We start from the raw sequence: 12,793 nt of genomic DNA on the forward strand, positions 1-12,793 counted from the left end.
TAGGATTATATAATACAGGGTGTTGCTTGTTTGTTCTCATCAGAAATTAATGCTCAGTTGATTTGATAACTGCAGAAGACATTTGTTGAAAGTTTGTTTAACTTTTCATTAGAACTATTCTTCTTCCATCTTCCTTTATTTGAGGCAGGAAAATGCTGAATTTACTTGCTTGTGGAGAATTTTTGTATCTGACCCTGTCAAACTGTGCTGTCAAAATCAAGAACAAGGACAGCTTCTGGAGCAACGCAGAAACAGTTAGTCAAAATGAACATCTCCTCCTGTAGGAATTTTGTCACTTTTTTAACAAACTTCTAAATATTTTTTCAGTAAAAATGAAGCTGAAACTTTAGCTAAGCTTTTTCCAAAATGTCAGCAGATTTTTAATATAAAAATAATTAGAATAATTTTTAAAATATCACCTCCACCCTACCCCGAACGACAAACTTTTCAGTCGTTCACAGTATTACAGATCCTACTATAACACTTTGCACCATGCATTTCTGGAAACTTTATGTCATTTGAGGTTTTGGCACTGAATACTATTGTATTTGACTCTTGATTTATAGCAATCTGTTGTCTTTAACCACAAACACAGCACCATAATGCTTCCAGGGCATAAGTACTGTTATTCCCTTTTACAGTTAAATGTAGTAAAAATATGACTCCATTTGAAGAGAACTGGGGTCTTGCCAGTCTTCCTTGCTTGAATATCGGAAATAAGGCTGGAATTGTTTAACAAGCAAAACTGAGCTCCTAAAAGTACCACAGCATGTTAGAGACTTGCTTATCTTAGTGAACCAAGAATGTGGATCCATTTTAGACAGTGACACTAAGAAATATTTTAAAAAACAGGTGCAAGAAGATACATCAAAGCTTTGATGTCTTTCTACAGAGTGTGCCATTTTGTCTCTGCAACATAATGAGAAAGAACGGGGCCAAAAACATCCTTCCCACAGCTTTTGTGCCCAAGGAGGAGGGGCTCCAGATGCTGGGACGCCAGGGCTTGGAGGCCTCCATTGCCTCCTTGCCTTGCAGGCCTGCCCTGTAGACACCCACAGCAGCCTGCCCAGCCACCCTGCCAGCGGGCTGTGAAGCCGCTGGCCTCAGAGGCCTGCGCCATCATAGAATAGAATGGTTTTGGTCGGAAGGGACCTTAAAGATCATCTAGTTCCAATCCCCCTGCCACAGGCAGGGACACCTTCCACTAGACCAGGTTGCTCAAAGCCCCATCCAACCTGGCCTTAAACACTGCCAGGGAGGGGGCAGCCACAGCTTCTCTGGGTAACCTCTTCCAGTGCCTCACTACCCTCACAGTAAAGAATTTCTTACCAATATCTAATCTAAATCTACCCTATTTCAGTTTAAAACCGTTCCCCCTCATCCTATCACTCCATGCCCTTGTAAAAAGCCCCTCTCCCGCTTTCCTGTAGGCCCCTTTCAGGTACTGGAAGGCTGCTAGAAGGTCTCCCTGGAGCCTTCTCCAGGCTGAAGAGCCCCAACTCAGCCTGTCTTCATAGGAGAGGTGCTCCAGCCTTCTGATCATATTCGTGGCCCTCCTCTGGACTCGTTCCAACATCCCTCCCGGAGGCCCGTCCCCAGCCATCGAGAAGATGGCATCACGCCCAAAGCGCTAGAAAACGTTTCTGGGCCGAACGCATGGCTGGGGGAAAGGGGGCACCTGCGTCCCAAATGCCTGTGTGGCTCCTCCACAGGGCTCTGGGCATCGGGCCTGACCTTCCTCACTGCTGGCGATGGGGTGCCAGCAGCCCCCCACCCTCTCCCCTTCCCCAGCCTTCCTTCCATCGCACCCTAACCCCCTCCCCGCCCGCTCCCGCTCGCTCCCTCTTTCCGCCCTCGCCTTCGCATTTCCTGTCTGGGCGGAGGAGGTTTGGCCCTGCGACGCCGCCGTCTCCCAGCGGCTGCGGCGAGCGTCATGGCGGCGGCTCTCTCAATGTCAGCGGCTCTGAGGCACCTTGTGGCGAGGAGCGGGCTGGCCGCGGCCTGCCTGTCGCCGGCCAGGTAATGGGCACCGCGGGCGCTCCGCCGGCCGGCCGGCCGGCCGGCACTGCTGCAGCCAGGGGCCCGCCGGCGGCGGCCCGCAGAGGCGGCCGCGCTGCCGAGAAGGCTGACCCGGGCCTAGGGCTTCGCGTGGCCGCCTCGGGCGCTAGGCCGGGGGGGGGCCGCGCAGGGCCCCGCCGCGAGCGGGGGGGGCAGCCGCGCTGCCAGCGGGCGCCTGGCAGAGGCCTTCCTCGGGGCTGTGCGTCTCTGTCCATGTCTGTGCTTGCTGCCTTCCTCCCCGTGACCGCCCGCCCGGTGTCCTTGCGGCGCCCGGAGGTCGGGGCTGGTCGAAACGGCAGAGGAGCCCCGCCGTGCCCGGCGTGGCGGGCAGCGTTTGCCCCGCTGCCAGGGAGCCGGAGAGGGCGATGGCTCCTTCCATCGCCAGCACGGTGTTCCCAGAGATTTGCACCCCTTTGCCCTATTCTGTATTCTGTAGCTTTCCTCCTCCGCCCCCTCCCCAAGATCTGTTACTTTTTTCAGCGATAACATAGCTACTCTTTCACTGTTTCCTCGAATTAATGCTGGAGATCACTTTATAATTTTTCGTGGCACTTTGGCGTTTGTTCCTGTAATGCAGAGACCTGTGTTGAAAGTCCAGTGCATGACCCAACCTCTAGTTGAAGATCTGTGCATTTGTTTACTTCTGTGCATGTCCCAGGACTTAGGCTGTTGTAAGACTCCCCTCTAATCAGGAGAAAAAATATAGTTCAATGCCATTAACTGTGATTTGGAGGGTTTGCTTTTCTATGCTACTTAAATCTTTATGTATAAATATACATACAAGATAGTTTCAGTAATTTTTTAAATTCTGTGGGGTCTTTATATATATTTCTCTATATATCTACATAAACGCACACAGAGAGCTATATATACACACATAGAGGGAGAAAGAGGACTATGGCTGTACTGTTTTTTCCACTTCTTATGGTCTGACTGTCCCATCGGTTACTGCTGCTTCCTGTCTCTTAAAATGGCACCTGTTTTACAATGCTGAAGATTAATCCTCAGTCTCATAAAAATGCTTTGGAATCTGTGCGTATGAATTTAGGAATTCCTCTATGCTAATGCAGAAACTTACTGTTCATGTTTGACTGCTTGTTTCTGCCCTTCTTTTAGTCCTCTGTGGTGTTGACACAACTGTTCCCTGTGCCATGTGGTAAATTGGATCAGCCAACTGATTCAGGTTAAAAATAATTTTGTTTGTTTTAAAGTTTTACCACTCTACCTTTTAAGCAGTTATTCCAGAACAAATACTAGGTAGCAGGGGTGGGAATGAACAACATGAAAATGCAAGGTAGGGACTCTTAAGTTGGCATTTCTTCCAGGAAATTTCTTCTTTGAAATAGTTCCCTAGGTTCCTTCCCTGCCACAGAGGGAGACTGAAGAATTAGTGTCCCTTAATATTTTCAGTAAGAGGGAGTTTGAAGATATTTGCCTGAGGGGGACTGGAACTTGCGCTTCGCATTTCGTAGGAGAGTGGTCTGATCATAAATCTGCAGGTTTCTTGGAGAAGAGGCGAGGAAGAGCACTATGAGTCTCTCTGATTTAAAGTTTTACACATCTTTGCAATCATTGCATGTTGGAAGAGTGAGAATAAGATTATCCTTGGAACAAGGAAAAGATGTTTCAAAATAAGATAGTAGTTTTGACAGTATGAAGGAACAGTTAAGGCTGTCATTCATTGCATAATTTTTGTGAAGTAATTATTTTATTGATGAAGTAGGCACTGAAACATATATCTTTCCTCTTCTTAGTTACTGTTTTATGTGAGAAATATTGTTAAGACGCCTCTGCAGTCTCCCTGCTTGGAAGGAAGATTCAAGGTACATAATTTCAGAAAAGGATTCAGGGCTCTAAATTTTCAATTCAAGATGTTTTCCTGTAGCTCATAGCAAGGTAATGAAATTAGATAGAGGTGCATGGGAGAAAGTGTATCTTTTGCTTCTGTACTTTCTATTGCTTCTTGAAAGCAGCTGGTTTATTTTGCTTTGTGGATACCTTTTTTACATATGATATAATCCTTTATATTTTACCAGAAATCTAGATGACTCCAATATCATAAATTTCAGTAGACAGGTAGATGCCTCAAAGCTTGGCAGTATACAAGTACCATTTCTAGCTTTAGTATCTCATCTCATTTTGTAAAAAGGGGTTAAAGGAACTTCCCTACCTCACAAAATTGTGAGTGGTCTTATAATACAAACCACTTAAGCTTATTTTCTAGTTACAATCATCAGCAACTATCCAAAAGTCTGCTTCTTTGAGAAGCCAATGGTTTGCAGCGTATCTTGCGATGGGATATACAGATCCTGGATACTAGTTGTCTCTCAGAAAAGCATTTTGACAGATAGAGTTTGGTGCAAGTAGCTTCTTTATTACAACAAATTTGGAGTATATTTAAAGTCTTTGTCTGTCTAATTTATTATTGGAGTAATCTGTGTATTTGTCAATCTGTAGAAAGAATGTACTATACCAGTATGCTAGGTATGTGTCTTAAAGTAAATACAGGTGTTAGAATTGCTAACAACTAAAGATAACACTGTTCTTAGGAGATGACTGAAGATGATGATGGAATTGTTATCCTTGAGGGCATTTGAATGATACTTCCATCACCTCAGCGCTATGCTTTTGTTTACTCAGATTCAAAGTAAGATTTGGTCAAGTTTGGTACAACTTGATTGAATTGCAGTTTCATGTTATTCGCCTAAATTAGGTTATGAGAGTAATAAAACTTATAGTTTGAGCACTGTAGGATTAAAATTAAAGCCTTCAAGCAGTAGTTTTATTTGCAGTGTTTTTTGCAGATTTTTGCATGTGAAACTTCTGATAGTTCTCCAGTTTTCAGAACTTCAATTACAGAATAATATAGCTGCCTCTGATTTTGAAAACAATTCCCAACATTACTTTTCAGTAGTCACAAGCAAGATTCTGTTCTGATTTATAGAATCATAGAATCATTTAGGTTGGAAAAGACCTTTAAGATCATCGAGTCCAACCGTAAACCTAACACTGTCAAGTCCAACACTAAATCATGTCCGTACGTGCCACATCTACCCATCTTTTAAATACCTCCATTTCCATGAGTTATATTTGTTTCTCACAAATATTATTACATCCTCTAACGCAAAGATTGAATTTATAAGTACATGCTTAAGCACTTCAAAATATGCATGGCCAGTGATGATTCTGATGATTCTGAACTGATTACTGGTAACACAACAAGGAAATAAGTGTTCAGTCCTAAGTTAAGAGAACATGCAGCAACGCTCCTCATATCTTTAGGAAGTTCTGTGTGCCTAGTTTAAATCAGTGAAGCAGTGGTTACTGAGTCCATCATTATTCTGTCTGGTGGTGAGCCTAATAGACCATCAGCAGATGGTTTGAGCTGATACAGAAGGTAGACGTGCCCCCTTTGCTTAGATCGCAGTTTTGGAGCTTTCATGCTGTAACATCTGTCAAGGTTTCAGGAGCTTGAAATTATGTTGAATGTGCTCTTCTGAGTTTGACCTCTTCAGGAAGAAAGATGTACCTTTTTTGTCTGTCTTACCTAATTACTTCAAATTTTCTTCTTAGTTATCTTCAGCCAAAATTTGATTAAAGAGTATAATTTAAATAATACATTTCTTTAAGTTTCATGTGAATTGGAGGAAAGCAGAGGAGGGACTCTTTAAATGTCTTTGTCTTGGGAAAGATTACAGTGTCTCCTTGCATTAGAAAATACGGGTAGGTGGAGCTGGGGAAAGAAAACTTCAAAGAAATTTCTGCTGAACTGGGAATCATCTATTTGTTACAAAACCACTTAGTATCTCAGAGAGTCCCATTATTTCACAAGGTATTGCAGTCAGGATACGAAGATACCAAATTCTGTTGCAGAAGCAGAGTATTTCATGTGTGTGGAGGTCACAGACAGGTAATACCTGGCCACACGGTCCCTGCATTTCACAATAACTGATTGTTCTTGGCACTTTGCAGTGATAGATGATGATTCTTCAAAATGTATTACCTTCCTCTTGTAATTCTGTTGTAAAGACTCTGAGCATGATAGCAAATGTTTTGCTAGTTCATCATAAATGGATACATAAGGTTATGAAAGCAAAGAATTATAGACATTTGTGTGGTAGAAAGCCTGTTATTCAATTCATACTATATGCTCAAGAGAATAAGGAAACTTAGGATGCCATTTAAATCTTATTCTTAAGTTATTGTATACCTAAGAAAGCTTCCCCCTCAGTAAAAAGAGGAGGAAGCTATTTTTGTGGGGAAATAAAGGACTTTTAAAATGCAGAAGAAACCTGTTTCGTTTTCTGTCTTGCTCTTTCATGACTAATAGAGAAAATGTTTATTAACTTTTCAAAAAAAGTGTGTTTTTTCCTCTCAAGATAACTAACTTACTCTTTTCTGTTATTGTTTGTTTTGGGTTTTTTTCCTTTCTTCAAAGTAGTGTTGGCTTTTTTGTTGCATGTTCATACTAAGCCATATGTTGAAATAGGGTTTAGTAAACTTCCCAGATCTAGATCTGGGTAGACTACAGAGCTACACAAAGATGTACACAGCTCTGACTGTGTCTGGTTAATAGAAGCACTATTTAGCCACTATTAGTGCGAGCCAGTGTGGCATTTTTGTTCCACTTGGAATAAGTAGTGTGTTGTAGCAGTTGTATTACTTATTATTTCATCCAGCTGTAATGCATGTCTGCTACTTATTATCATATAATGTGTGACATAATGTACGTGTGGTGGTGTCAGATTCAGACACATCAGAAGCTTTGGTTTTCGTTAATAGAAAAAAATAGTTCTGCAGCATTTAACTTCATCAGAATTAATTCCAATAGTTAACTGCATCTGCAAACAGTACCTGGACTAAAATTTCAAGATAAGACAAGGGGGAAAAGTTCTTTGACGTCTTGCCCTTGCTGTACAAGTGGTGTTTATACATAGTTCCATTTTGTTTATTGATAGGGGAAAAAAGACCTTTTAAAATACACATTTAACTTGAATTTTACAATTTTATCTTGAATGTGTATTTTGTTTTTAATACATATCAGAGAAAGTACAGTGAATCAGACTATCTTACAATATAACAGTAAACTGAAATATGGAATAAAGCTGCCGGAAGTTTTTTGGTCATAAGATTGTGGTGACGTGGAGGTTTGGAGGAGACTCAAGGTGAAAGATGTGGAGAGACAAATGGACATAGCGAGGGAGAAAAAGATGAAACACACTGCAGTTTATACACTTAATGAGCATAAGTTTGAAGACGACTCCAGGCAGCAGTGAGTGTTCGTCTGATCTTGCAGACAGCCTGAAGCAGTAGTTTGGGAGAAGTAGATGTTCCATATATGTAAGTATATAATTCATTTAAAACCCATTTTCTTTGACTCTATCCACTCTGTTGAAATTATGATTCTGTGGATAAGAGAGGGTCTAGCAGCCAAATCTTGCGTATTCACTGTGACTGAAAGCATCATCAGTGGTTATTTTTAATGGTCTTGTGTCCTTTGATGATGATCTGGTGTCTGGCTCTTGTGAAGGAAGGCCGTGTCTCCCCATCAGTTTTGCATGCTTTGAGGGAGGATATTCCTGACAAGTAGGATGACTTGAGTCCCTTTGCAGAACTTTATGTAGGATCTCAAAGCTGCTAATCCATCATTACTTGCTTCTGTCCTGTAAGAGTTGATGGGACAACATACTATCTTATTCATGACTGGTGTGGTGTTCATGGGTATGCACCTTTATTACAAGGTTAGAGTGGCTCTGGTGAACGGGATGGTGTGTTTGATTTCCTGCTTTTGGCTTCTCTGTTTGGCATTATGGGAAGTAGGGTGTAGGACTGCTCCCTGTTTCCTTTAAAGTGGAAAGAAGAAGCTTTGGAAAGCCCCCGTGGAGGAAAGAAGATGTTGGATGTAATGAAACGTTAGAGCAGTAGGATGTTGCTGTCAAAGTGAAGAATTCTGTCATAGACTAGAGAAATGAAAAAGTGAAAAATACCATGTGTCATGTAGTTTAGCCTTCTTCTAATACACAACTTGTCTCCTAGTGAGCTAAGATCAAGATCATTCTTGTTCGTAAAGTTGTGTGGGATTCCCATAAAGTTTCTTAAAGTTCGAGTATTTTCAGTATTGGTCTAGGTGAGGAAGAGGATCGGTAGAAAGACGTGAAAGTAAGAGGGGCAGAAGGGGAAAAAAGGTTGGGAGAGCGCGAGTTTGAGAACGGGGGCCAGGGAGAGATGTGTTGTTCTGGAAATGGCTGTTTTTCTAATGTAATTATGGAGAAGTAAGTAGAGCAGGAGTTACGACAGCAAAATGTTCCTGATGAGGCTTCTTAAATTGCTGTTCATTGCTGGACATATAACTTGGAGTGACTTATTTTAATTACTTTTGGTTCCTTCACTTTTGGAATTAGAAACCTAAAGGGTGAGGAATGACAGCCTTTTCAGCAAGAGAAGATTTAATAGAGGCAAGCAGACAGACGTTTAAAGTATGTTTGTGTGGAAAGATTACTAGTAAATAAATCTTGTGCTTGCTTCTGCACTAGAACAGCTGAAAGCTTTTCTTACCAGCTCTGTGGCAACTAGTTGTTGTGAGCTCAGAACTGCAGGTCACTTGCCTGAAGTTTGGCATATCTTTAAAGAAAAATTACATGCTAGAATAACTTTTTCCCCAAATCTGCTGATCTGAGAACCTAGTCTTCTCTCTACTTTGAAGATTTGAAGAGGAGTGGGTATATGAATGAAACCCCAAAACTTCACCAAAACAAAACAACAAACAAAAAAACCTTGGAGAGTAGAGGTGAAGTTTGTTGGCACTGGTATCCTGAAACAGAAGGACAATAGTTTCCTTCAAGGACCAAACAATTTAAAATATGTTCTGACACTGCGTTTGAAAATGACACTTACTTTGTTTTCAAAACAAAACCTCAAACTCTGTTTATGGAAAGGGTTTCATGTTGATATTTCCTAATACCAAATATTTGGTATCTTGAAGTTTCAGAGAAATTTGTAGAACTTGTTACAATGACTTCAAGCACATTTTTTTTGTCAAATAAATAAATTGATAGAAAGATTGTGAAATGCCATATGGATACATAGAAGAAGGGGAATTCGAATGCCAGCTGTCAATAGACAGAATTTCAAACTTATGTTAACAAAATAATAAAATTTGCTTTAGTGATTGTGGTTTAATATATACTGTTCAGCAGGTTTAACTCATAATGGAAAAATACTACTTTCTGGGTTACAGAAATGACCTTGATGTTGCATTAGTGTAGGTTTGAGCACTATGATTCAATTAACCTTGTTATTCCATTATATATCTCAACTTGATGCAATATTTATATATGATTGCAAAAGCCCAGAAGACAGTTGGGTTGGGTTGTATTTCTGACTGATAGGAACTGTCACTTTCAAAGCTGTTCTTCACAAAACCAGGCACTATCAAAATGTGCAAGTGAGATGCAGAAGTTAAGTTCCAAAACCCAAAGTAACTTGAGACGTTAATTGATACTATCTACCTCAATAACATGCTGCTTTGGCCTTTCACTCACAACGAGACACCAGCAAAATTGGTATTTGATATTTTTTGGGGGGGGGGAGGAAATAACTTCAAATCAAATCAACAGTAGGAATTATTAGACCAATGTATAGCTCTCAGTGTATTAGAGCAATGTAATAGGTCTTCCCTGTGGCACTGCGGGAAATGTCGCCTATTGTTAAGCACATGTTGGTGATTACTGAGGATGGAAATGCTAATTACAGTTAATACGGTTGATATTTTAAAATTTTATCTGCATTCTCAATTTTGAATGTTGCTTTTGCTGACATGTAACTTTTGTTTTTGTATACCTTATTCTATGGACAAATAATCTACTTAGTATGGTAATTTCTCATCATTCCCAACCTTATGGCTGTTTCTGTCAATGTTTTATTTTTTTTTAAAGGAATTTGTGAACTTTAAGCATGCTTGAACAAGTCTGTCTGCCTTTTTTTTTTTTTGTTACCATAGGGCCTGAAATTAAATTTTTAGTATTTTGAGAAAAAATGGAAATTAAAGATATCTCACCCCGCCAGGCAGGTATTGATTTTTCGGTTGGTGGCCGAATTGTCTGGTGGAGATTAAGTTGTCTGTTGTAAGAGATTGAAATGCTGAGGGGCTTACGTGGTTAGAGGGGAAGTCTGAACCTACTCACAAATAGTTTTAAAAAAGCCCAAGTTTAAAAAGTCTTCTTTTATACTAATAGTTTCAGGTAATCCTTAAGGGCGTCTTGTTTTATACATTTTATCCTTGTACATGTTTTCGTTCTCATGACAGTACAGTGAATTTTGATAAGCTTTTTAAATTATTTTGTAAGAATTGATTCTGTGTTACAAAGTATACCTCCAAACTGTCTTAAGATCACATTCTTTATTGTTTCTAATAAATGATATTGTTAAACTAGCAGGAGGCAAGCTGAACACTTAACATTACCTTCTTTATAATGCATATTTCTGTGTTTCCTAAGAAATGAATGGCATATTTCTGTCTGAGTTTCAAAGTGCAGTTGTTCCCTCCCAGCAGTTTAACAGTATGTTTAGGTACCATTTTGTTAACAAGCCAATTTCTAGCTGCAGTAATTTCTGTCTGTCTTAATCTTCTTTTAAGCTGTGACTGATGTTGGTAAAGTAAATTAACTTTTGACTCAACTAGACAGACTGTAGGCAGCTCCAGAATGTGTGTGGGCAAATAGTTCTTGCAGCTGCTTATTCTTGGAGTGTTAACATGGAAGACTTCATAAACAGCTTCTATTCATTATTTTTTAAAAATCAGATTTGATGTATTTTATATAAAATATTTGAAGACCTATCTTTTGTGAATGTATACTCTACATGTAAATGCTACTTCTGATGTCGTCATTTATTATCAGTCTAATGAAGTAATGTTCTACTAAATGTTAGTGATGCCATTTGTATTAAAGTCCAAACCAAAATTTTGTTGCAGAGGATAACTGCTTAATTTTTCATATTTTCTGTATATTTCCAGTAGTTTTAAGTAGAGATTTTTATGGATTTTGCATCTGATGTCAATAATGTTCAGAAGTACCATCTTTCATTACAAAACCAGAGATGTATTTTGTGGATATTTAAAGACCCAAGAATAAACAAGTGGCTTACTACTTTCAGTAGAACCACTGTATTTTAAATGAAGGAAAAAAACGCAGATTGCTTCATGCAGTAGCTTAGGCTGTTCTGTCGTGTATTGAAGGAGTATTTGTACGTGCTTTGTAAGTTATCTGAAGGGAAATTCTGCAGCAGTGATGTTTTGTCATGTCAGTGGTGATTGTGCCTACCAGAGAAAGAAACAAACAATCTGAATGTTGTTGTCTGAACTGGAATTCAAGAATTAAGGTTTGCATTTGAAGCACTAGTTTTGCCTTAAGGGTTTATTCCACTTTAGAGAAGAATGAGCAATAGCAAGGCTAGCAGTCTCCTTTCAGAGAGCTAATAACTGCTCAGATAGTAAGAATATGAAAAGAGACTAGCAAAAGGAAAGAATAGTACCAGTGGGGGAGGAGAGGGTCAGTGTATAAGTAACAGTACAAGAGAATACACAAATAGGGTAGCTGATGAGGTTATTTTTACTCTCGAAGGTGAGTTCTCGAAAAATGTTTGTAAGGTGTGTTTGCATTAATAAATAATGGTAAATGAAAAGAAAATGAAGTAAGATGATTATGGGACAACAGGGCACTCAAGCTTTTTTTTTTAAAGTAGACTTCATTTAAGTAGCTTGGTAGTTGCATTGTATTACTCTTGTAACACGCAATAATTTATCCTTCATCAATTTAATGAATTGTTGTCCCAAAACTGCAGATGCTGATACAGTACTCTCTAGAAGAAAGGACTTGTTTTTTTTCTAAACTAGTGCCATGTAATTGTTGCTTGTATTTGCATGTAGAATAGCAGTTAAAAGTTTTGGTGTGATAATTTTTTTAAAACTTCCACTGGGGACACTTGCATAGGTTGCTTACATGGCAGCCAACCATTTGCTTTAGGTTAAGGGCAGTTCTGTATTGTAGAAGCTAATTAATCACAGTGGTACCCACAACAAAAAACATGTGTGGTTAGTATCTTCTTAAAAAGAGATAAGATTTAAAATTGGTCATTATAGAGAGACTACATAAAAATTAAGTCCTATGCTTTGGTTGCAAAGTGGTGAGGCTGAGTAACAAGTGCAAATATATTGCATACACTGGGAAAAACTGAATTTGGTAGGAATTAATGACTAGCAAAGTGTCAGGGCTCCTGAAGGTAAGGCAAGCTGGAAGCTGAGGGTGATCCCAGCAGGGACAGTACCCTCACAGACCAGGGCACAGTCCCACAGCATCTACACCTAAGGAGAGCTAGGTGCTGTCCATTACAGCCCCAGACACAGCACAGACATGAGCAAGGTCCAGGGTCCATCCAGGGAGTCCAGTCAGGAAATATCATGAGGGTTGTTCCACTCAGAAGTGTGTGAAAAGGAAGTTGGAAATATGTCAACAAAGGAATGATGTGGACAGGCAGAAGAATTAAAAAATCGGCTGTGGTGTGATTAAGGTGTGCTAAGGTACCTGATAAGTAGAATGGCAACAGTTTAAAGAGGAGTTGAGGACAAAAGCTTGATGTCAGGAAGGAAATTGAAGAGTAGTGGCTGAGACAAGGCAAAGTTGACAAAGCAAGGGTGAAATAAAATCATACATGATAATATTAGCTAGATTATCCTATT

General features: G+C 39.9%; 1 protein-coding gene across 1 annotated transcript in view; it reads left to right on the forward strand.

Annotated features, from left to right (window-relative positions):
• The first annotated feature begins 1,879 nt into the window (after positions 1-1,879).
• NDUFS4 (NADH:ubiquinone oxidoreductase subunit S4) overlaps positions 1,880-12,793 on the forward strand; it is a 49,779-nt gene continuing 38,865 nt past the window's right edge. Inside the window, exon 1 of the mRNA XM_068423406.1 lies at positions 1,880-2,019. Coding sequence (XP_068279507.1) covers positions 1,934-2,019 — 86 coding nt within the window. The 5' untranslated portion in view covers positions 1,880-1,933. The remainder of the gene's footprint in view (positions 2,020-12,793) is intronic.

Source organism: Nyctibius grandis, chromosome Z (assembly GCF_013368605.1).
Source record: "Nyctibius grandis isolate bNycGra1 chromosome Z, bNycGra1.pri, whole genome shotgun sequence".
NCBI lineage: Eukaryota > Metazoa > Chordata > Aves > Nyctibiiformes > Nyctibiidae > Nyctibius > Nyctibius grandis.